We start from the raw sequence: 22,733 nt of genomic DNA, 5'->3' as shown, positions 1-22,733 counted from the left end.
TTCTTCTAAAGCTTGTCATATATTTTTTTTTTAACATGGCATAAGAACACTAGCTTTTTAAAATATGCCTTATGAACATTGCATTTTGAATAGCAGTGGCTTGTGAAGAATGCTACAGGTTTTGGAAGATGGAGGGTGAAGTCATGTAACAGGAGATAAAGTCATGTCAGATTTGGATCAAACCCACTCCTCCTTATACAAGGAATATTTTGGTTTCTTTCATCAGCCTGTCAGCTCATTGCTGTTCAGACTGAGTTGTAATTCAGACTTGGTTGGATGCCATCTGTTTGCTAAAGGTGAAAGGTGCAGTATTTTAAGCCTGAATGTTTTCATTCGAAGCAAACGTTTTACTAAAGGTGCTCTTGCCTGTCATGTTGCTTGTCTATTTGCAGTTTTGCTGTGTTAATCCTTGGCTGGATGTGCTGAAAGAATACCATCTGTGCTTTACTGAGGCAAGTACAGCAAACCTTCTTGGTTTGCTGTACTTGCCGAGCAGGATTAGCCCCATTTCTTCCCCTCTCTGCTAATGCAGCATTCATCTTAGCACAGTAATACTACGCGTGTTTCCATAATGAAAGCAAGAAGAGAAGCAGAGTGGTATTTATTTTTCTGTTTGCTATGGTAGCAGTAACCCCTTGGGTATGTCCTACCCTTTCCTTAGACATTTCCTCAGAGTCCTATAGCCCACAGGCTTCTGAGGTGCACATGTAGGGACACACTGGTTGTCCAGCTTGCAGGAAGTGGTTCAGGATAGTTTCACGTACAGTAGCCAATGTAGAGACTTTCCCTGAGAGGACATAAAGAACAAATTGCAGTGCACAAAGGTGTTGAGCCTAATCCATCGTATGACTGCAAATTATTAACCTGCCTGCTCACATCCCTGAAGTGTTTCACATAGCTTGGGTAAGTTGCCACTGGTTCAGGGGAACTTTTCACACAAATATTGCCATCATATGAGCAATTATATGTATGAAGGAAAGTATAGGTAGTGAAACAGTAATACAGAAAATCTGGAAATGAGCACAGTGGATGAGAGCCACAAGTAATTATGTCTTCTCCAGTTTGCTGTCCCCAAAAGCTGCTTCAGGGCAAGATGCAGAAAGTTTTCCCTTAGGCAGGGATTGACTGGTTCTTGGTAATTCTTGTAACTATCTCCCCTTGGTTGGATTTTAATTATAAGCCATTCAGATGGAATGTTAAGTAAGCAAAAAAGCCACTTCTTCCCTCCAGATTAGACAGACAAGGAAAGAAACAGTGAACTGACCCTCTCCTGTCCTCTCAGCATCGTTTTGTTTTCTGAAGCTATGTGAGCCTAGGAGGCTGATGGCCCATAGCCTTCCTAATACACCTGACTTAAAGGGATCACTTCTCAAATGCCAGCCAGGTACGTAAGCTCAGCACCTCCCGCTTCACTTAGCTGTGGATAAAAATTGTATGTGACAGCTCTGCAGTGCATAAGCCTGGCTGTAAAGAATTTCTGGAACTTGGGGAATGCTATCTGCAGTCTTTAATGCAGAGTTTAGGGGATGATAAAAATGTCTTTTAAGGAAGCTTATATGTTGAATCATAAGAGGCAAGTATCTTCTACATACGGATTTTAAATATTAATTGTAGACTGGTTGTTCTAGGCACAGCACAACCAGTGCAGGTCCTGGAAGGCTGTGTCCAGCCCTGGCCTCTGTACCCACCTGACAAGCAAGCTGGCTTTACACTGCAGGCTTTACACTGAGTGCTCAAAGCTGTTTGCTGAGGAGAGGATGGAGGTGTGTGTGTGCGTATTCAGTCAAGTAATAACAATCATCTCCTAGGAGCAAGCCTTGTCAACCTTCAACACTGCTTTTACAGCTTAAAGTTTAAGTTAATCTACTTCAACAGATAGTTTTGTATACTGGAAATGGTGACCGGGTAACTGGTGGACAGGACTTGCTGTGGCTTCTAGTCTTCCATGGCAAGATAGAGGAGCTTTCTGAGAGACTTCTCCAATGCTCATCTTGGGGAGGATAGTTTTCATCTACGTATGCATGACAATAATATCAATAATAATAACACACTTTGCTGTCCCTACTCCAAAACATCAAATCTAGAAATATTCTATTTGTATTTAGGTCAGTTGTAAAACAATGGCGAAAGTTGCCTTTACAAGTAAAAGGATATCCTGCTATTTTTTTTTCCCACAGGTTAAGTTCCTTGGTCTGGAAGCATTTAAAAATATTTCTTAAATTTCCATTAAGGTTTAAAAATAGCAGCTAGGCTCTTTCTCAGTTAAGAACTTTACTTTCTTAAGGAGAGAGATAAAACTCCTGTCTTCTCTACACACGTTTTCTTTTTTTTTCCTTTGGGAATACTATCCTTGGACCCACTAACAAACATCCCTTTATTCACTTCCCTACTGCTTGCCTTCTCTCTTGATGCATCAGTGCTGGTGGCTGATGTCTTCGAGCTCCCCTCCAAGTTGTGTGGTCTGTCCCAGGCAACAGCACAGAGCTGTGCCGGGTGCTGACCTGGGACTGATGATGCTGCTCCTGGCTCCAGTCTGCCTCTTCAATTCCTTTGTTTTCCAGATCTTTATTTGCAATGATGGCAACGCAGAGAGATGACATGAGGTACTGCTCTTAAAAACAGACAGACAAATAAAAGGTCTTGGTTCAGAAAAGTAGTTCTGTTAAGTACTAAAACAGCGCAAGAGCCTGCATCTCCAACTCTTGTTTACTGAGTCATTAAGGGGAAGTGCAAGAAGTGTCACTGCTGCCATCATAAATCTAACTTGGCTGGTTTTCCAAGGGGAAGGTGGTGTTTGGAAAGGGAAAAAACTTCTGAGAGATAGCCGAAGTTAATTACCTGAGGTGATCCCCAGAACCACAGGACACTTCTCGCCACTAAAAGCCCCAATTTCCTCGATGGCCTTAACAAATGTGGTTACTGTTCTTTTAATTGAACTCAAATGAAGATCAGGATTTACCATCGAATAATTTCTCATTCACATTAGAGGATTTGGAAATGAAGTATACTAGCTGTAATAAAATAATGCTTACTACATTATTGATTCCATGGAAGGGAAACCATGCCAAAGTTATGGTTGATATCAGAAGTCAGCCTGCTTGAAGACTGTTGTTCCTGTGTGATTTGAAGTTACTTCCAGTATGAATACTCAGGGTTTTGTGATGATGGTGCCGAGCGTCCATAAGATACACAGTAGTGGTCAAGAATGGGATGGGAAAGAGTGGAAGTTTGGGAAGCATGTGTATGTTTTAAAGTGTTGCTAGATTTTTTTGGTTAAAGCAGTTAACTTGAGAACCGAAGTTCATCCTTTATACTCACTCATACTGTTAACAAGTATCTTAAGGCACAGATTTTTTAATTTTTTTTTTAAGAAGGAAAGAACCAAAAAGTAGCTATGCTCAACTCAGGTCTAAGTGAATAGAATTTATTTACAAAATGTCATTTGTTTTTAAGAGCCTATTTTCCTGCTGACCTCTAGCACAACGTGGACCCTTAAATAGTTAAATCAATTTAGGAAGTAAAGTTAGCGCTGAGAAACTTGAAACCTTTGAAATATATACCCCGGCATTTGAATTTCCTAACTTGTGCTGCATATTTATTTAATTATGGCACTTTGTGGTTTTTTAATAGCTTTGCTCTAATTGATGTATCACTTACATATACATATATGAGCCTTGATAGAACATTTCTACTAATGATTATGAATTAAATTTTGCATGTAACATTGATGCACCCTATTGCATGATTTCATGCTATTTTTCTTCAGAAAAACGTTAAAAATCATGGTCTTTCAACTAGATCTGAGCTGTTTTCCCCTCCAGCTCCCAGAATAATAATACCAAAGCTGTGATTTCTCCTCCTACCCTGCTCCTTTCCTGTGACGATTTTATATTAGCAAAAATTCATATGTAAATTTAGTTAGGTCAACAGAGTACAGATTTATATTATTTATTCTTCTGACAGATATTATCAACAAAAATCTCCTGTGACATGAGTTCTTTTTAGTTCTGCTACTTGTACAGTTTTATCTGTATCAGCTTCAGTGATCAATTTTTTTCTGGAGTAGGCTAGGAGTCAGGCTACTCAAAATACTGGAAAAAATATATCTAATAGTGTAAATTGCGATGAGATGGTATTGGAAAAGCGAAAATATCTGAAATCATGGCTTGTTGCTCTTACTCAAATGCTTTTCGTATGTTCAGCACTTACATTGAAAGACACTGTTTGTTCTGAAGGGAACAAAAGGACAAAGACTCAGCCTGTTATGCACACAATACTTACAGATTTGTGTTAAGCAGTATTAAAATTATTTACTGGAGAGACTTTAAGGGGACAGTAGGTAAGGAAGTTTTGCAGGATCAAGGGGTCAAAATTAGATTATTGAGAGGTCCTATAAAGATGGTAGTTACGAGGAGGTGCTTTCGTGCAAAAGTTCTTTGTGTAGAGCAATTTACTAGTGAAATAATCAGTCTTGCTCATCTGTGTGGCTGTATGCAGGTGATGCTGCACTTAATTTTTGTATTTAGTTTGGTTCGGTTTCAATTATGCTGTTATTAGATGAAGGCTGACAAGGGATGCATTAATTGCTTTCAGCAACTCAAGATTTTTAAAGAATCCTTTCCTAAAACATATCAACAGTCGGTTCCCCCAGAACACAAAGCCCTTTGCTCCTTCAGACAAAGGAAGACAAAGTAGTGGTGTTTTTTTTTTTTTTTCTCTTATACTGTTTGAACACAAGAAGGAGGCCCATGCATTTATTTTTAGATTGAGCGAAATAATCCATCTCAGAGTTAGAAAAGCGTGTAAAATCTTTAAAGAATGTTTTATTTCCTCCAGGCGCCCACGCAGGAACACGACAGTGCAACCATTGTTTACTGAGCATTTTGATGTAAAATGCTTAAATTGCCAGGATCATTCAGTGTCAGCTGAAAAAAGCAAGAGTAGAAGTTCATGGAAATGGTTTGATTTGTTTTCAAACCTGCGATGAGGGCAGTGGCAGGCTGGAGCTGCTGCCTTCTCTTGTGCGTTGGGCTGCCGGGTTGACATTGGGGCAGAAGCAGGAGAGTGCCTGGTGGTGTGGCATTGTTTCGATGGAATAACTTTGGCGTTGCCTTGGAAAGGAGAGGAGTGGACTCAAATGGGTTAAGTGCGCATGTAAAACCATCCACAGGGGATTTGGCTACATGCAAACTGCTGGTTAGATGCTGGTGCCCACAGAGGACCTGAAATAGCACCCAGAGAAATTATTTTAAGAAGGCTCCCGTGGAGTTTGAGACTGGTGGGTTGGATTTGCAGTCTATGATGAAGTCTTGTGTGTCAAAAACAAGCAACCAGCATAAACACAAATGTGAAAACAAATGCATTTATAATGTAATTTTGAAGATTTTGTCTAACTGGATGAGGCAGAGCCCTTCTGTATGCATTCTCTGATGCCTTAGTGTTGTTTTTGTGTGCATAAAGCAAAAAGTATAACATGGTTTTTGTTTTTAATGAAATATAGAAGTGAAACTTAATGCTGCAAGCAGTGGCAAGCAGATCTACTTTAGCTTTGCTTTGATTTGCTGGAATTATGCCAGTCTTGCTCTGTTATGTTCAATACTTAAGTTGGTGAGGGGGAGATACAGAATGCATTGCTTGTTTCTGCTCATCCTGTGTCGTTAAACCCACCCAGGTGGCTGCCTGAAGCTGGAATAAAACTCTAACAAGTGCATCCCCACACACGCGTTTTTTTACAGCTGCTGTGGTGTGCGGTGCCTTATTAGTACTGCACTACAAGTTTCTTCTCTTTCCACAAAGATACTCTGATAACAAGGTTTTTATAAAATTGGGGTTTTTTTATTTCAGGTTTTTTTTGTGTGTGTGTGTTTCATTTCCTCTTTTTGTCCCTCTGTCTTTTGCCTTCCTGTGTCTTTTTTTTTGTGGTTGTCATGTTTTTGTGGAAATGAGGTGAGCTTTCTTCTTCTATGCTAAAAATGATGTGTCTTGCGGTAATATTTAACCTCCTGTGAAAATTAATTCTAGTTTTAGGCAACCTGCTGAGAAAATTGCCTTCCCTTCTCACGGGTTTGTCCTTCTCTGACAGCAGTTTCCTGAATTTCCTAGAGCAGCTCAAGCTGCTCATACAGGCACTCTGCTGCCAAATGTTATCTGTACATTGTTTTACAGTAATAATGAAACCTCAGGCAATATTCTGCATAACAAAATGGCGTTTAAAATCTGAAACTATAATTTATGAAGCCTGTCATTAAGGACATATTTAGGTCTATACAATTTGAGATTTCAAACATATTATATCAAAAAAGATTTTGTTACTGGATGATAAAAGTCCCTTTTTATTTTAAGTTTCTGAAATAGACATTTTTGAGCTTAATACAAAAAGAGCACCAAGGAAAACAGAAATGTATGCAAGTATTCCCACACTGAAGTCAGAGAGGGAATCGTCTCATCCTTAAACTAGAGCTTATTTCGAGGTTCTTTGCAGACTCTTTTGCCTGATTTGTAAGTGACTTCATCCAAAGCTCATAGGCAACAGTGCAAAGACTTTTAGCTCAAATTCCAAACTTTCCCCTTTAGCAATCCTAATACTTTTTTTTTGTATGAACTTTAAAAAAGAAACAAGCAAAAAAACCAAACCCTACAGTTCTTGAACCCAAAAGAAATCAGAAGAAAATCTTGTATTAACAAACTGTCTGCACCTCTCTTATGTGCTGCTTTTGTTTGTTTTTCATCAGTGTTGCTGTTTCCCCTGTGTAGTCATTTATCCTGTGGTTTGTAGGGGTGGTCTTTACTGCAGCAGCTGTGATAGTGGTGTTTTTCCTTTTCTTGCAAAAAGACACATGTTTAAAAATGCAGCTGGCGTATCTGAATCATTTTGTCTTTTTGCGTGTTTTGGGTTAACCATGTGCCCTTTGAGTCAGCTTCTCCGGCTGCTCCCGCATCCCCGCAGAATCTATGCAGCATTGCAGAAGGTGCAGGAACTCCTCTGCCGTGCTGAGCGCTGGCTGTGCCGTCCCTGCAGACCGCTTTCCGCCCTCTCGGCAGAGCTGCTTGCTGTGGAGCCGGGATGCTGGTGCTCTGAGCTGCGGTTAGTGCAGCCCTGCAGAGCGCTTGGGGCTTGTTTTGTACCCTTCCCACTGCTGTGGGCTCTGCAGCCCTGCAGCACTGTGAAGAGGAGCCAGTTGGCTTAAAAATCTCTACTCCTTCTGTGTGTGCTCTGTACTGATCTCCATCCTCCAGCACTGATGTTGGTACAAGATTTGCTCTTGATTTCATTTTGCCCTCGCAAGCTGAGGAACCCACCTGCGAGCAGGGAAGGTTAGCGTGGTAGCAAATGATACCTGTTTGCTTTCTTCCCTCAGTAGGTGAAATCAGGTTCACCTGGGTGGTTGGTGGTGCCGAATCTGACCAAGTTGCGTTACGTTAGAAGGGGTGGGTGCTGATAAAACCTGTGGGTTGGAAATGAAAATGTGGTTTTATGCCCCAGAGAGCTGTTGAGGTTACTAAGTTTCACCACCATGTCTTGGACTTCAAAACCAAATTATCACTTTCTTCTGTTTCCAGTCTGTTTAGCTGCAAGCAATTAAAACAGCCCTGGTTCAGAGTACTGAGACAAAAACAGTGCCTTGGACTAGGTTAGTGCATGTGAGAAAATGGAGCATCATGACACCTATTTGCGTGCTTTCTGGGAAAAGGAAATTTGCTGGTAGCAAATCATACATTGATTGCATGGGAGGTTTTCTTTGTGCCTTTTTGAAAAAATCTAAAATAATCAGTTCCTAAAATTTTAAAAATTATTATTGTTGATTTATACCAGTATCAGATGCAATGTAAGAGACACTTCAGATTTGTAAAATGCTAAGAATTGTAACACTTTTTCCACTGCAGTCTGTGGGAGTTTAACCACTGTAGGAGCAGGGTTAAGCTGTGAACTGTGTGCTTCTGAAGATAATTTTGACCGTAGGTGACTGGCTCTGGCTCCAAAGGGTTTACCAAACATTGGAAGCTGAGTAAAACTAAGACCTTTGCTCCCTCCAGGTGTGCTGAGCATTTGTGGGCATGCACTCTCCTTCCCCCTCAGCTGCACCACTTCTGGCGTTCATCTGGCACTGTGGCCAGGTGATCAGAGGAGCTGAATTGACAGAAAGGGAACGACTGTCCAGGGTTGAGTCCTGGACTGTCCCAGTCCAGGCTCAGGCCAGTGCCAGGGGAAGGGAAGTGCGGCAGAGGGGTGGGTGCACGTGGCCAGGGACCTCACAGTCACTTGCCCTGGCAAGTGCCAAGGGCTGCTTTGCTGACCCTGAGCCATCAAACCTCATTCTTGAGCCTCGGAGCTGTTTCTGCTTCAAAATTATTTTGCTTCGTCTTCCCTTCTCCTCTCTGCCTCCCACTCGAGGCAAAAAGCTCAAAAACAGAGTCCTGCTTTCAGTGACTGCTGGCGGCTGACTTGCTCCCCTGCCCCAAAGACTCACAAGGCTGGTATTTTGCCTCAAGGCTACTATTTTAGGTGGGATTACTTTGTAGCACTTCCTTTTCTGTCTTCTATCTGAAATTCATTACTGCTAAACACATATTGTTTACTGAAAGGTTAATGTTTAATGCTGGCTGAGATCATACAAGAGGAATCAAAATGTAAAGCTCACAGGCATGATAATGTTGTTAGCATTGCTGTCTAATTAGTCTTGCGTTTCTGTTCCCCCCCACCACTTGCCTCCACTTTTTTCCTCCCTAGCATATCTTAACAATTGTTGTTCATGGTAACAAAATTTTGTCGAATTGAATGGATACTGTTTGAAGGATTGTTAGGAACCTGTCTATCTGCAAAATAAACCTTTAGCTGGTTGAGTTAGAAAAACTTTTTGTTTGCCCTTTTAAGAAAGGGTTCCCCACACATCAGACACTTTTGAGAATCAGTGAGTGAGTGAAAGAAAGTTGTGTTGAACAAGTGCACTGTGTCTGCAGCAAAATATAAACGTCTTTTAAAAACATGCTAAGTGACCACCCTGCTGTTAGTTTGCTCACAGGATGGTGCCTGTCTTGCTAGAAATTGTTCACAAATGTGTTCACACAGTCTTCATATTTGTTCTGATAAATGCTCTGCTGAATAGATAATTAGGAATTGTTGCTTCAGCTTTCCCTGAAAGCAGCTTTTTTCACTACATCCTCTTACAAAGGTGGATGGAGTAAGCCAGGTTTCAGGTCATTGGACCTATCTTTGTATCATACATGTATTTCAGTCTTTTTTTTTGTGATACAGAACATTTAAACATCCTTGATAGAGAATCTGCTTGGTGTCTGGTGTTCCTCAAGACAGCATGCAAAAACTGCTATGAATTTGGGTGTTTATGCACTTGTTTGATCGACAAGGTAATTCAAGCTTCAAGTTTTGGCAGCCTTTTTCAATACATGGCGGAACAGTATTTCAGTCATAATGAAGATTAGTGGAGGCCTGCTTAAAATACTTACTGACTCTTTTGTTGGCTGGGTTATTTTGGAAACGTGCTGGGTGTGTGTGTACATCTCTGATCTATCTATAGCACAAAGAGGGTGGATTTTTAACTACACAAAAATGCGAGTGGAAGGTTGCTTTGAAGAGTAAATTAGCATGCTGTCCCTAGTGTGTCTTGTGTGCGAGTAGGAGAGTCCATGTAATATGCAAGATCTCCTGCTCTGAATTGGTTAAGCATGTATGAGTGAAGTGAGAACAGAAGGGTCTGTTTGGTCTGATTTTGTCCTGCGTGTTTTCAAACTAGCCCTTCATGCATATGAAGTTTTGTGGTCTTCATTGCATTCAAGTGGCAAAAACCTATGCAGTTGACATGAAAAAATAAATTGAAAGCTAAGTATTTATATTAAAATATAGTATTAAATGGGAAGCAGCTGTAAATGTGAATTTTTTTTTTTTTTTTTTTTTTAGCGTGAACAGGTGACCTTCTGTGGTGATAGTTGCAGTGGCAAAGCTTTCATTAGGAAACAAAGAAAACCGACAACACAATGAAGGGCACGGAACTCATAATTGGCTTTTCTCTTCCTTGCTGCACTGCTCGCTTGGGTTTTCTCAGCGCTGATAATTTAGCCTGAAATCAGGGGAAGACAATAGCTGGCATACTTGAGCTACACACACACATTGTAAATCTGTTTCGATTAGGAGGAGGTAACAGGCAGCATATGAAACGCACATACTGTAGCTGTTCTTCATCTATGTTGCCTGGGTATCTACAGGCACCAGTTTCACCTGAGATGAAGGAGACTGAGAAGCAGGGGGCTTGTTTGTGTGCGGGCTGTCACAGAGGCAGCCCTAAATAGGCTGTGACAGCAGAGGCATGCAAATAAGCAGAAATAAGCAGTCGGGTGGAAATTACTGAGATGAGAAGGAACAGAAAGGTCTGCAACACCTTAATGCTTGCCTGAAAGGCAACCCATATCCGTTCCAGTTAATATCTGCTTCCAGATCTCCTGTCCTCATCTTTGCACAATCTATATGCTGTTACTGCCGCCAGCCTTGTTTGAGCCCACGCATCTCAGCGGTGCTGCTCGGTGACTTCTGAAATAATGCATTGCCAACTCTCTTTTGGAGACGATTTTTTTGACAGCTTGTTTGAAACTATTCTGCCGGAGCCTCCTGATGAGGCAGGCTATTTGAAAAAACTAAGGAGGAGGCTTCAGTCCCCCACTTCCATGCAGGAGAGACGTATGGTCCTTCAGCTCCATTTGGCACATGTGGCAGAGTGGGATAAAAATGTGTGCTATAATTTTTAATGGAATATCTTAAAAGATTTTTTTTTAAAAAAAGAAGCAATTTTAGAAGCTCTTCAACCCCGTCTTCATTGCCAAAAAAAAAGGACTGCTTATTTCTTGTACTATCTATGACAAAATCTTATTTTTAAAAAGGTGCAGAATTTTTTAGTTTCCCAGCTTTGGCCAGTCTTGACTGCATTATGCTAGAGAGGAGAACGCCGGGCTTTTGCAAGTATCCTTTCAACGTCTCTCTCATTCTCCCCTTCGCCCTCTAACTGTGATGCTGAGACCGAGGAGCAGGCTGCTGGTCCCTCCCGCTGTGACAGTCCAGCGGGTGTAGCTGTGTCAGCGGGAGAGGAACGCAGCGCCGGGAGGGCTGGTGCCGTCCCTTTCTTAAGTCCCTGGTTGGGGCACTGCACCGCTTCTGGTTGCCAGTTGGGTGTCTGGCCCACACATCTCATTTGTGTACCAGCTGGTTTTTCAAGCAGTTTAGTCTGTTTTGGGGTGATTCTTACTATCCCGATTTCCTCGTTCATCTCTCTTTAGCATGTCCAACAGAGCTGTGCAAGGCTCAGGGCATGAGCAGAGCTCTGTGCTCATGAAAGTGCATGATTTTTTTGAATTGCTTATGAAGAGAGGACTTTATTTCTGAGAGCTTCGTCACACAGTTGCTATGCAGCTTGAATTGGGTGCCTGTGCAGATTTTAAATTGTTTGCTAAATTAAGAGCTCCATCTCTTCTTTTGTGGGTATGTGCACCTGTGCATTTTTGCAAGCCTGTTGTAGTAAGGCAGACTAGTTCCTCATTATAACTTCTAGGGCTTCTTATGTTTGTGTAAATGCTTGAAATTATATTGGCCCCAGTCCTGAAGTCCTTTTCAGCTCAGAATCAAAGTAATACTGAATCCCTCCGTGGTTGACTCAGTAGTCAAATCATCAGATTGTGTGCTACCCTAGTACGTATGAGAAGGGGATCACACAACATCTTTCACAGCCAAATTTCTAACAGATGCCTTAACTGTTAATTCTGCTTCTTTTCGCCTCCTTTAGCATAAGGAAAGCTACTTTTCATGTGATTGAATGCATTATGGTACAGGAGACAAACATTTAACTTCCTCAGGGGAAGCACGATGCTATAGAGCAAAGCAAAACACGCTTTATCTGGTTACCTGCAGTAGGTTATCATGTAGGTGGTAACTCTTGCAAATCTCTAGCCTTTGAGTTGTCTATGCTCTGATAAAGTGAAAGCATTAATGCCTTTATTACTCTGGTAAAGAAAATGCATAAAAATTATCACGGAGGCATGTAGTATTTATGTACATTTTTGCTTTCTGTAACCATACATTGGCTTTCTGGATACAGTATTATGTTGTGCTGTGGGCATGTGAGTGAACAGAAAGGGAGTTGCTGGAATCTGTAGGATTTAATTAATCTCTGTGAAGTAACTTCCTCAACTGCATTTTCCCACAAGGAGAACAAGTATAGCAGTGCTGTCTGGAATGCCTCTGAATTGTATGTCCTTCCCCACATCATTATCTGGGCATCTATCGGAGATTTCCAAAGTGTTGTACCTACAGTAAATGCTAAATGAAAGTGCACAACTTCTCTGTCAAAAAAAAACCTGAATCAAAACAAAACACTTCCCCTGCAAAAACCCTGAAAATACATGATACCTCATTTTTAAATTTTATTTCAACTTCAATGGGTATCCACATATGTTTTTTTTTTGTTGGCTGTGGTCATTAGAGAGGAAAAAGGAAGTGGATGATTTTGTGCAGCCTCCAAGGGGAGAAAGTGAATGTGGGATTTAGGTCATGCTGGTCTGAGCTATTATATTGAAGTTATGTTGAACCAAATGGTTTGAGTGAAGTCCTTTTCAGACAACTTCAGCTGTACTTAACAGTGCTTCAGGTATATTGCTTTGTAGCACTGTATTGTGTTAACCTTGGGTGATACATCTTTACAAAACATTACTTGGCCTTCATCAGCCAGTGGTGCAGGTTGGTGAATTGGAAAAATGTATATATTGCAAAAATTATAACAAGGAGAGAAGGAGGCAGTGTCCCACCATTTTGATAGCATGTTGCTTGTTTTTTGGTAACCGAGAGAGGCTTAAAAGTCTCATTAATGGTAGTCTCTGCATTTTTCTGTAGTCAAAATTTATTTAATGGCTTTAGCTTTATTTTGTTCCAAAAACCTTAAAACCAAACTTGTCTTTGACATTGTGAAATGTCTGTTATGCCCATTAAGTCTGTGAATCCTCATCAAAGAGATACTTTATTTTGTCTTAATTACCTTTTTAAACCTTTGTCTTGCTTTTTAAGCTTTCAAGTAAGGGAGTCATCTATTAAATTAGCTTTCGAAAACTTATTATGGAAATTTGTCAGTCCAGATTCTGCTTCTGTCATATGTTATCATATGAGTATAATTTTAAATTTATCCCTTAAATTATCAGTCACATAATGGACATGAACCATGTTACACAGTCTGTGTCTGGCTGTTCCTTGGGATTTTGTGGATAAGCACTGTAAATTACAGAGGTGGCAGTTTCTTCTCCCTGCTGTCTTAAAGTAATTTTCTGTCTCTCTGAAAAAGATTTCCTTCCAAGTTACACCCTTTTATTTAACCTCTACAGAATCTGTGGGCCTGCAGTGGTAGAGGAACTGGGTTAGAGTCTTGGGTCAGATGTGAGTACCTGCTTGTGGCTGGATGTGCGTGTCTGGCTCTGGCCATGCCTTCTGCTGGGGAAAATGGTAACTGGAGAAGCAGAGCTTTTTTGAGACTGCGAGATCACTGGGAGTGGGGCCTTCACTTGAGCAAAACCAGACTTTTTGGAACATAAATTAGTATTATTGCTGAGGGGGGTGGCTGTTGTTGAAGTGTAGTGTCAGTTTGGATGGGAACGTTGGCAATTAAAAAGCAAAACAGAAAAAAAAACCAAAACCTCCAGCAACGCAACAGTTCTGGATGTCCTGTGAATTGTGTTCGACCTTGGCCATCAAAATGTTTTGTGAGTGGCACACTCAGGGGCATCTGTGTTGTTCCCAAACTGACAGTGAGTATCAATGTGGCATGAGGGAATCCTAGCTAGAGATTGTGCAGATGTCAGTGTTGGCCAGCAAATACATGCAGGGCTTAAATGGAGTTGTCTGTGGGGAGTAGGTTACAGTGTTCCCTGTAAAGGCTGTAAAACTGCTAGCGGGGATAGTCAGGCAACATGTAGTATTGTCTTCTACACCCACAGTCCGCAGCAGAGCTGATCTCATTTCAGTGATTTCTTTGGCTTTGTGGTTTTTAAACTCTTCTTCAAGCAACACTGTGTTTCTCCTTTTCCCTAAACTCTTCCCTTAAAACTGGCAAGGACAGCCCATGCTGCTGGGTGGTAGTTGTGGTTTAATGGTAGTTTACAAGCTGAACACAGCAGAGATGGGACTTGAAGGGGAAAAGGAAAAAAAAGGGCAAAAAGTTACTCAGCATGCAGAGGAGCCCAGCTTCTTCAGGCATTGGATGCATAGCTTTTTAAAACATGAGGAGTCCTCGGCCACTGCGGCTGGGATGGAGTGAAAGGGGGTGTGCCCGCACTCTCCAGGGTCAGCGGGTTTGGGGCACAGGGACTGTGACGGGCTGCAGACTTGTGGTAAGGGCAGTCGCAGTCCTACCTGAGAGACAGGAGAGTTCCCTGGTGTAGTCAAATGGCCCTGACCAGTTTTGTTATGGTTTTGGCGCTGAAAGCAAATTTTCTGTACATATCCTGAACAGTCTGTGACTTCAATCTCCAAAACAAACCTTTTATTGTGTATTTGATATAGGTGTTGCAGGTCCATTTGTTGGCAGCAGTTTTATTTGTCTGTTGCACATTGTACTGCTGGTCAAAGTGTCGTACGGTTTTTCAGTCTTAGGGTGCAGCAGGATAGCAGAACAGCAGTTAAAGATGCCTGAAAACGCATGGTCTTCAGTGAGAGTCTCCTGCAGGGACATGGGCTTCCTAGTGTGTCCTGACTTAGTGGCTCTGGGAGTAAACTGCTGGCTAAAGACAAAAGCAATTCTGAGCATCTCTGATACCTTACGTTCTGTATCTCCAGAGCTGCACATATTTTGGGGACATACACTTAAACCTTATGTCGTAAAAAAAGCAAAAATAGAGGTCCTTGTGCTGCCAGTGCAGGCTTCTGCAGTACTTATTCAGTGTCATGTCTTTGCTTTCCTTTAAATTTTGTGCCACAAAGAAGAAAGTGTTTTCTGTTAAACCACCGGACTTATGAAGAACAGCAGTCACTAAACAGTGCCCTTCGGGGTTACAATAAATCCTCCTGACAATTGCACTATAAATACTCATTATATGTAAACCTATATCAATTTCAAAGCCTCTTCAAGCTTATCTGAAAGAACTTCAGGCAGGGGTGTGAGCTGTTTGGCAAGGATAAGAGAGGTCCAAACTGGCTGTTGTAGATATTCTCTGATTCCCAGGTTAACTGAATTCCACGTTTGTCATCACTTACTACCTCATAAAACTTAAGTTTCTGGAAGGGGAGAAGCAAACTGATTTTGATTTGTTGCAATCGATTCATTGTAGAGAGAGATTTTGAACACTTCATTCAGGTGGGATCTGTTTTGTGGGAAGGGTTTTTACTATGGTGCTCTTATGGGGGATATCTCAGGAGCCTTCTGAAGCAATCTACTAGTTGAACACTGTTTTTCTGTGCAGCAAGATGCAAGTTTCTGTGTCTGCTGTTCACCACTTATTAAATTAAGTAACTTAGGTGGTTGAGCTACCAGCTTCAGCTTGTTGGGAAGGAGGAGGGATCCCTTTTTGGCACTGTGACTTATGAAGCATCCCGATCTCTTGCCACATGGTAGAAGCTCCATGCTGTTTGCTCTCCCTCTCCCCTCCTCCTGCCTGCTGTGGGGCTCTTCTGCAAGCCTTGCTAGATCCCAGCCCTTGCTTTTATTCGTATGAGTCATCTGGCTGTGCCGCAGCTTCTGTTTGCTCAGGGTGAGTAAAGTCAGAAGCAGCTATCCGTGCATGATTTTCTGAAGAAAAGTCAAATCTTTGTCAAATGAGCGCTGCCTTGATGAGAGCTTTATGTAGATGCAGACAAATGAGGTTGCAGGGAAGAGATTCCTCATCTCCTCTTCTGCCTCCAGTGTAAATAATGCAGCATATGGGAAACAGATGAGTGACCTTTCTGTGAGAATGCTAAGGATGACGCTTTTTGACTTTATAAAAGTGTTTGCTTGCTTTTCTGTTTACCTTGTTCTGGGGAAGATCCTTCTTATGGGCAGTATAGCTCACTGCCTCCTTTAACACAAGGAATGTCTTCCTGGCCTTTCCCTTTCAGCAGTTACACTGATCACTGTGCATTTGCATTGAATCTCTTGTTTATAGGCAAGAAGCCGGTCTTGGATGCACTTTGCTCATTATAACTATTCAGCTCTGTTGTTTTTGTTTGTTTGTTTGTTTTAATTTCAATTTTCTGTAATTATAGCAGTTAGGAGAGGATGTGTGAATGACAGGTACTTTCAAAACACATGCCTTAGTAGTAGATGAGAAGCGGATCTGTTGAAGTGAAGTGATATTCCTCATGGCTGGGTAGTGGGTCAGTGTGTAGAAACTGCACCTAGTGCTGCTGGTGGCGCCGGAAGGAGGAGGACACTGCTGCCACATCCTCCCTCTCCTGCCGCACAGAGCTGGGGCATGGGGCAGGTGGGTGCTCTCAGGGGACGCTGTCACTTGCCCTGGCTGTGCAGTTACCCTTGTCTTCACACGCCTGGGGAGCAGGAGAAGTTTGCTGTGCTTGTCCCAGCCCCTGCCTTGCCCAGCAGCACCTAGGCTGCCAATGCGTGGTGTCACATGTGCAGAGGGGTGTCCTGCCAGGAGCCGCTAAGTGGTTTTGCTGATACATTAAAAGCAGATTTATGTGTTTGCACAAGCTGCAGTGTCTGCTGTTCGTTATATAACTGGCAATTATTTGCATTACTTTTGCTTTGTATTCCTCCTGAGAGCTTTGTCATGCCTCAGCTCATGAGCCTGGTTGAAGGCAGCTGCAGGCACTGCCGTGGCTGTTTGCTGATCCCCTTCAGGTGGCATTGGTGAAGTGCCAGGGCATCACCAGGGACCTGGCCTCCCTTTAGAGGTCCTCACCACTCTTGAGTTGGGGAGCCCTGGCCCCAGCCAGGCAGGTGTGTGGTGGTCAGTGCCTGGGCTCCAGCAAAACAAATGGGGAAGGTACAGGTGCAGTCCCTCGATCCAGAGCCAGGTCACCTGCAGGCTTTTCCAGAAATCACCATGTTGCTCCTGCCTGGTGGTACGTTCAAGATTTTATTCTGAGCTCCGCAAGTTAAATTCCTTTTCTATTTTTTGACGGCAGTTGATGTTCTCATGAGTCCAAGAGCTGGCATGCAAGGGCCTGGTGCCTGATTCCTCCACTTAAAACCACCTCTGCTTTGACTTCTTGAAGCTTAGGGCTTTGTACTGGCTTCTTTTTCTGCTGAGTGCATATGGATGCATAGAAGAATGCAAGTCCTGAAACAAGGGGAATCCTGTCAGCTGAATGAGCATCATTGTCTAATAAGCTCTGTTTCACTTTCCTTGTCTTTCATCATTCTTAGAATGTATCTTCTACTAAAGACTTTAAAACAACAGTCTTTGTAGAAGTGCAGTATTAACTGCTCTTCTGATGGGACTTTTAATTCTTACTAGCATTTTATTGTTAATGGATTCCTGTGAAATTTATAGAACCATTGGTAAGCAGATGTTTGAGTGCATCTGTTTGTCGCATGTCAGTTGGTAAAATCAAAACAAACTCATGACTCTTCTCTTTTTTTCCTTTTTTTTTTTTTTTTTCTTTTTTTTTCTGTAGCAAACCTTCTCCAGTGATGTCCACTCCATTGAAGAAATTTTGAGGGTAAGTGCTTTTAAATAATCTCTGTTTGCTTATGTTTTGCACACATTAAAGTAGTGTGTTGGGGAAAAAAATACTGCTCTGGTTCTGTTCTGTCAGTGGATGTTGCAATCACTAAAAGTGTTTCAGAGTACACTCTGGAGAAGTAAAGATAAAAGTTAGCCTTGGATACAGCTGGAGCTGTAAGACCAGTCTTTCTGTCAGTATTTAAGTGTAATACAGTCTGGTGCAGTCCAAGAGCAAGACTGACAAGTCATCCGAAACAGCCAGAGCTGCTCCTTTGTCAAGTCAGGTATTGCCATTACTGAGCACGCTTCCTCCGAAGGTGCTGCACATGTTGCCTCCTGTCCATGCTACCAGTCCCAGCAGCGTGGTCCTGAATGGGAGCACGCAGCTGCATCCTTCCCACCTGCCTGTGTGCAGCACTGCTGCTGGGCTGCTTCTTCACTGTAACTTGAGTCCATTCGTGCAAAGCTAAGCCAACTGTGATGCAAAACTGTCTCTGTAGCCTTCTGTCAGAGCTGGCTCTGTGACCCGTGCACAGGCTCCCAGTAGCTGTTTCTGAGTATGTGTCACCCATTCACTATGCATGGCGTGGAAACGCACTGTGATCTGCAAGCCGGTCATGCTGATACAGCAAAGGCAGTTCCTTGATGTCAAATACTATTCTGAGACACCGAAGTCCTAACGGAGATGTTTGGTTTCTGTGATTCACTTCCCTCACTGCTGTTTCAGTTTGCAAAATCCTGGTGCTTTTATTGCTCTCAAGAAGCTGTTGTTGGGTCTGTGTTTTATCTGAAAGGTGGTTGTATACGTGTGCTCCCTAGCTGCTGTGTGCTGGTTGGTTTTGCAGCACGAGTACTCTGCCTAGAAGTACTGCACCCTTCCGTGTTTCACGAGACATCCTGTTTTCTTGCCTGTTAGTAATGTGTAACCCTATTTTTATAGCAACCACGGGGAAACAAATAGATGAAGAGGTGTAGTGCAATATATTGAGTATTTTATCGTCTATGAAAGATTGCACAGCTAGTGATTGAAGTGAGCAATGAACTGAACAGTGGGAGGGGAGAAAGGAGAAGGCAGGGTGGTAACAATGCGATCAAATAGTTAGCCAGGTTAGTTGTAGGCTACTTCTAGTTCTTGCACAGAAACCACTGTAGATGGCTCTGATTCCTGTTTATAGAGCCAAAGTCGCACTGAGGTTTCGTTCCCTGTAAATATTTGCATTTCATGTTATTCCTAATAGATAAGGAAACTAGTGATACTTGTGAACTTTCATTTTTGTGCCTTGGTGAAAAAAAATGGCACTTTTAATTTACAAAACAGCAGCAATTTTCACACTTCAGTCTGGTGCCAAAAGTATAAAAATGTGCTTTGCACTGACATGTTCCTCATTAATATTTTTTTTTAAGCCCTTGAGCAAACTTCATGTGGTGCATGCTCATTGTGAGATGCATTCAGCATGAACATCATTCCTGACTTCCTGAGCTGAGCAAAGTGCCAGTATTGTGTTACTCTCCATGCTGCTTTCTTCGGGAAGCTGGCAGGGAATGGTTGTGATGACAGCCAGTCTGGATGTGGATGGTGTGTGCACACCTTGAGTACAGAGGAGATGTTGGGTGGGGGACAAATCCTGAGATAACTGTTTTTAGAAAGACAGTGACAGTGACAGGCCATATGAATTCACTTACTACTTAGAGTGACTGTTACACTCTTCAGGATTTAAAACTTGAGAATCAGGAGCCAAGAAAATTCTGTCTTGTGTGATTTCAACAAGGTGGTTCTGACTTCAAGCCTCAGCTTCCCCAAAGGCCTCATATAGAATAACTTCCATTGAAGTATTTTAGCGTATGTTCAAGACATACTTCAAGACATTCTTGTCTGTGCTAGGCTTTTCATGTGTGTTCGTTGCAGTTCAAGCCAAAGCTGTAGCACGCTCGTCTGGGCCCCGCTGTGGTGTCAGAGGAGGCAGGTTGGAGGCTGATCTTGCCTGCTTAGCCCTATCCCGTGGCTGTGGTGTTTCTGCTCTGCTTTCATCTGGGCCATGAGCCCAAGAGGCCAGTACTTGGTAGTGATGGTGAGTGAGAGTAAGGGCAGGGGAACAGGGGAAAAGATTCCTAAAGATATAGCACATTGAGTGGTCTCTTTCTTTGGTTTGAAACCACGTCCTGGAGCTCTGCGTCAAAGACGTCTTGGTCGGTCAGAGCAAAAACCAGTGTTTCAGGCAGAATAGCATGGGGAACAGCTGGCAGTCAGAGCTCTCTGGCTGACCTGAAGTTATGAAAAGCCTTTAGGAGTGTTGGTGCTTTAAGGGGTTGTAAGAACTTCCGTAATAGGAAAGTGCTGCGCTTTGAAAAACCCCAGAACTACTTATATACAGGTTTTATTTACTTTTCCCTTTATTAACTGTGATAGCTGAGGCCTAATCCTGCAAACACAGTAAGTACTTAACTCTCCACTGAGATTGCTGTTACTTGGGCAATGCAAGTATGCTTACAGGAAAGGAGCAAGTCCTCACCATGGTCTGACTGCCACGCTCAAAGGAGGGCTTCTTGCTGCGATACCATCTCTTGAGTTTACAATCAGGTCAGCTAGGACTCTTTTGGTAGATCTGTATGAATCTCTTAAGCATAAAACTTCACCTGTGTGTATCAGCAAAAATACTGTACACTGCTTCTATCAATCTCTTTCCAGGAAATGACCCACTCATGGCCACCTCCCTTGACAGCTATTCATACACCTAGTACAGCTGAGCCTTCAAAATTTCCATTCCCAACAAAGGTAAAACGTTCTCTTCTTGCCAGGGCTTTAGATAAATTAGAGCTTTCTGGCTCTTGTATATGTTTTCATCTGGTTTTGTCCCCCTTTCATAGATAAAGGCTATTAGGAGAGATTATCTTTAGAAGAAGTCAGACAAATTAAAGCATCATTTTACTGAGAATTAGATCAGATTGTGCTTCTGAGTAATTGTTTTTTGAGTGGGCTATATGGTAGCATAATTATCTTTTATCTTTTTTTTTTTTTTTTTAAGCAAGCTTTGTCTTTTTAGAGTTGTAAGAAGTTTGAGCCGGAAGGGTGATGGATGAATAATGTTTCAATAACTTACACATTTGTTATAATCATAGGCTTCAAATGTGACTGCTTTTCAGAGACATTTTAGGCATCTCAGCTCTGCTGCATCGTAAAAAAAAAAAATTATCTTTATTTTCCACAAAAATATTTGCTGCCTGCTTTATGCAGAAGTGTTTGGTAGATCTTATAATTTTTTATATTTCTCCAAAAATGCACATACCACTAATGTGCTAGTAACAAATTTTTGGTGGCGGTAGCGCATCTCATTTCTGTCAATGCTAAGCTATGTCACGCCAACTTTGACTTTTGGGTACTTCAAAGTCATACTTTGACAAGTTAGTCAAAGTGTTTATTATAGTAAGTAATCCATGGGAAACAAATCATTGATACGCTACTATTAAGAGAGAGATGATTTATTTTGTTCTCAATTTGCACTTTGTCCTTTCTCTCTAGGAATCACAGCATGTTGGATCTGTAGAACAGAATCAGAGTAAGTAGAAGTCCAAAGAAAACACACAGTTATGTGTGTGTTGACATAGTTTTGTGGGTTATGTGTTACATATTGAGGAGAACATCAAATGTTTACATTGATTAAGGAGCACGATTTCCTGTGCTTTGTTGAACAATGATGAATTTAGAAATGCTTAAGAGATTGGATACATTCATTACCTAGAAATTAAGGCAGCAGATCAGCAGAGAACAAACAGTATTACGTTAGGAAACCCCATTTGGAGTGATGAATTATCTCAATGGCAAACAATTACGTCCTGGAAGAAAGTGACTTTCTAATCTGATGCTTAGAGACCATAGGGTAAAATACGCTACAAGTGAGGCAAGTAAAACCAACTGATTCATTTTTGATTTACAGAACAGTATGATGCACCTTCAAAAACGTTGCCTATTTCTCAGCCAAGAACATCGTAAGTAACCAGGTTCAGTTCCCCTCTGTACTGTGCAGTTACTTAAAAGAAGCTGGAATGAATTAAGATTTGTTTTACTTGATGATTCTGAAGATTTATCAGTCTGATTTTTTTTTTTTTTTTTTTTTCAGAAAATTTCAATGCAGGGAATTTTCACCAGCAGAAACATTACTGTTTCATTATTATAATGACTCTTAAAAACAAAACAAAACTGAAGAAAAAACAAAAAACCTCCAACTATTAATATATCAGATTGAAGGTTTTTTTTTCTCTTTGTGACTATGTAATATCTTGTCACAGTTAGTGCTATTCAAACTACTAATAATGTAATCAACTGACATAAATTATAAGGGATACAAACTGAATCTGATCTATTCTCCATATTGTTTTGAAGCCTGTGAGGGCTAGTAAAGCTACACCTATGAAAACTGTGAAAACTAAGGGTGAAACTTTAAAGCAATTGTATGGTATAACTTTCTGCAATTGCCCAAGGGAAAGTTTTCTAAGAAGTGTTATCTTAATTTTATTGTTATTTAAATGAACAAACAAACAAAACTTTCTTGTGGACTTTCTAAAAATCTTAGCTAGTTCTAAAGTGGAGTGAAGATGAAAGTTCTATAGCTTTTAAAATAGTATTTATATATTTATACCTTTCTTCATATATTTGTTCTTTTGCCTATCACGTTATGTTTTCTCTCAGAAGAAGGCCTCTTAAAATTTGAGTCTCAGTGTAAGCGTTTATGTGTAATCGCTACAAAAGTTTTACAAGGCTAGAAAGGAGTGCCAACTAATAAATGAATTGCTCCAATAGAGAATTTTAAGTTAATGGATAAAATAATTTGGTACTGTCCTTGTAGGTGAAAGTGGTTATCTATTAAGTAGGTTAATTACAGAAATTGCTTGAAAGTAATTTTGTGTGGGCTGATGTTAGTGTTTCAGGATTAACCTGGGCAGATGGCAGCATTGATAGGTTCTGAGCCCCGAGTAACAAATAGAAATCTTTCTATGTCTGAAAGGCTGAGGGGTTCATGTGATGTATAAACATCTCATGTTACTCCATGATATGTTGTTCCATGGAAGGCTGCAAACTACAGACTACAAAGCTT

General features: G+C 41.4%; 1 protein-coding gene across 4 annotated transcripts in view; it reads left to right on the top strand.

The window, feature by feature from the left end:
- The window catches only part of AFF1 (ALF transcription elongation factor 1), a 109,801-nt gene that overhangs the window by 59,335 nt on the left and 27,733 nt on the right, over nt 1-22,733 (top strand). For 3 of the 4 annotated variants that reach the window (XM_086746435.1, XM_086746434.1, XM_086746436.1), the window contains exons 4-7: nt 17,594-17,638; nt 20,330-20,416; nt 21,161-21,197; nt 21,576-21,627. In XM_086746435.1, the coding sequence (XP_086602561.1) occupies nt 17,594-17,638; nt 20,330-20,416; nt 21,161-21,197; nt 21,576-21,627 (221 nt within the window). The remainder of the gene's footprint in view (nt 1-17,593; nt 17,639-20,329; nt 20,417-21,160; nt 21,198-21,575; nt 21,628-22,733) is intronic. The other variant, XM_086746437.1, reaches the window with a different exon arrangement.

Source organism: Chlamydotis macqueenii, chromosome 4 (assembly GCF_036417535.1).
Source record: "Chlamydotis macqueenii isolate bChlMac1 chromosome 4, bChlMac1.mat, whole genome shotgun sequence".
Taxonomy (NCBI): domain Eukaryota; kingdom Metazoa; phylum Chordata; class Aves; order Otidiformes; family Otididae; genus Chlamydotis; species Chlamydotis macqueenii.
This window is presented reverse-complemented; position numbering and strand designations above follow the sequence as displayed.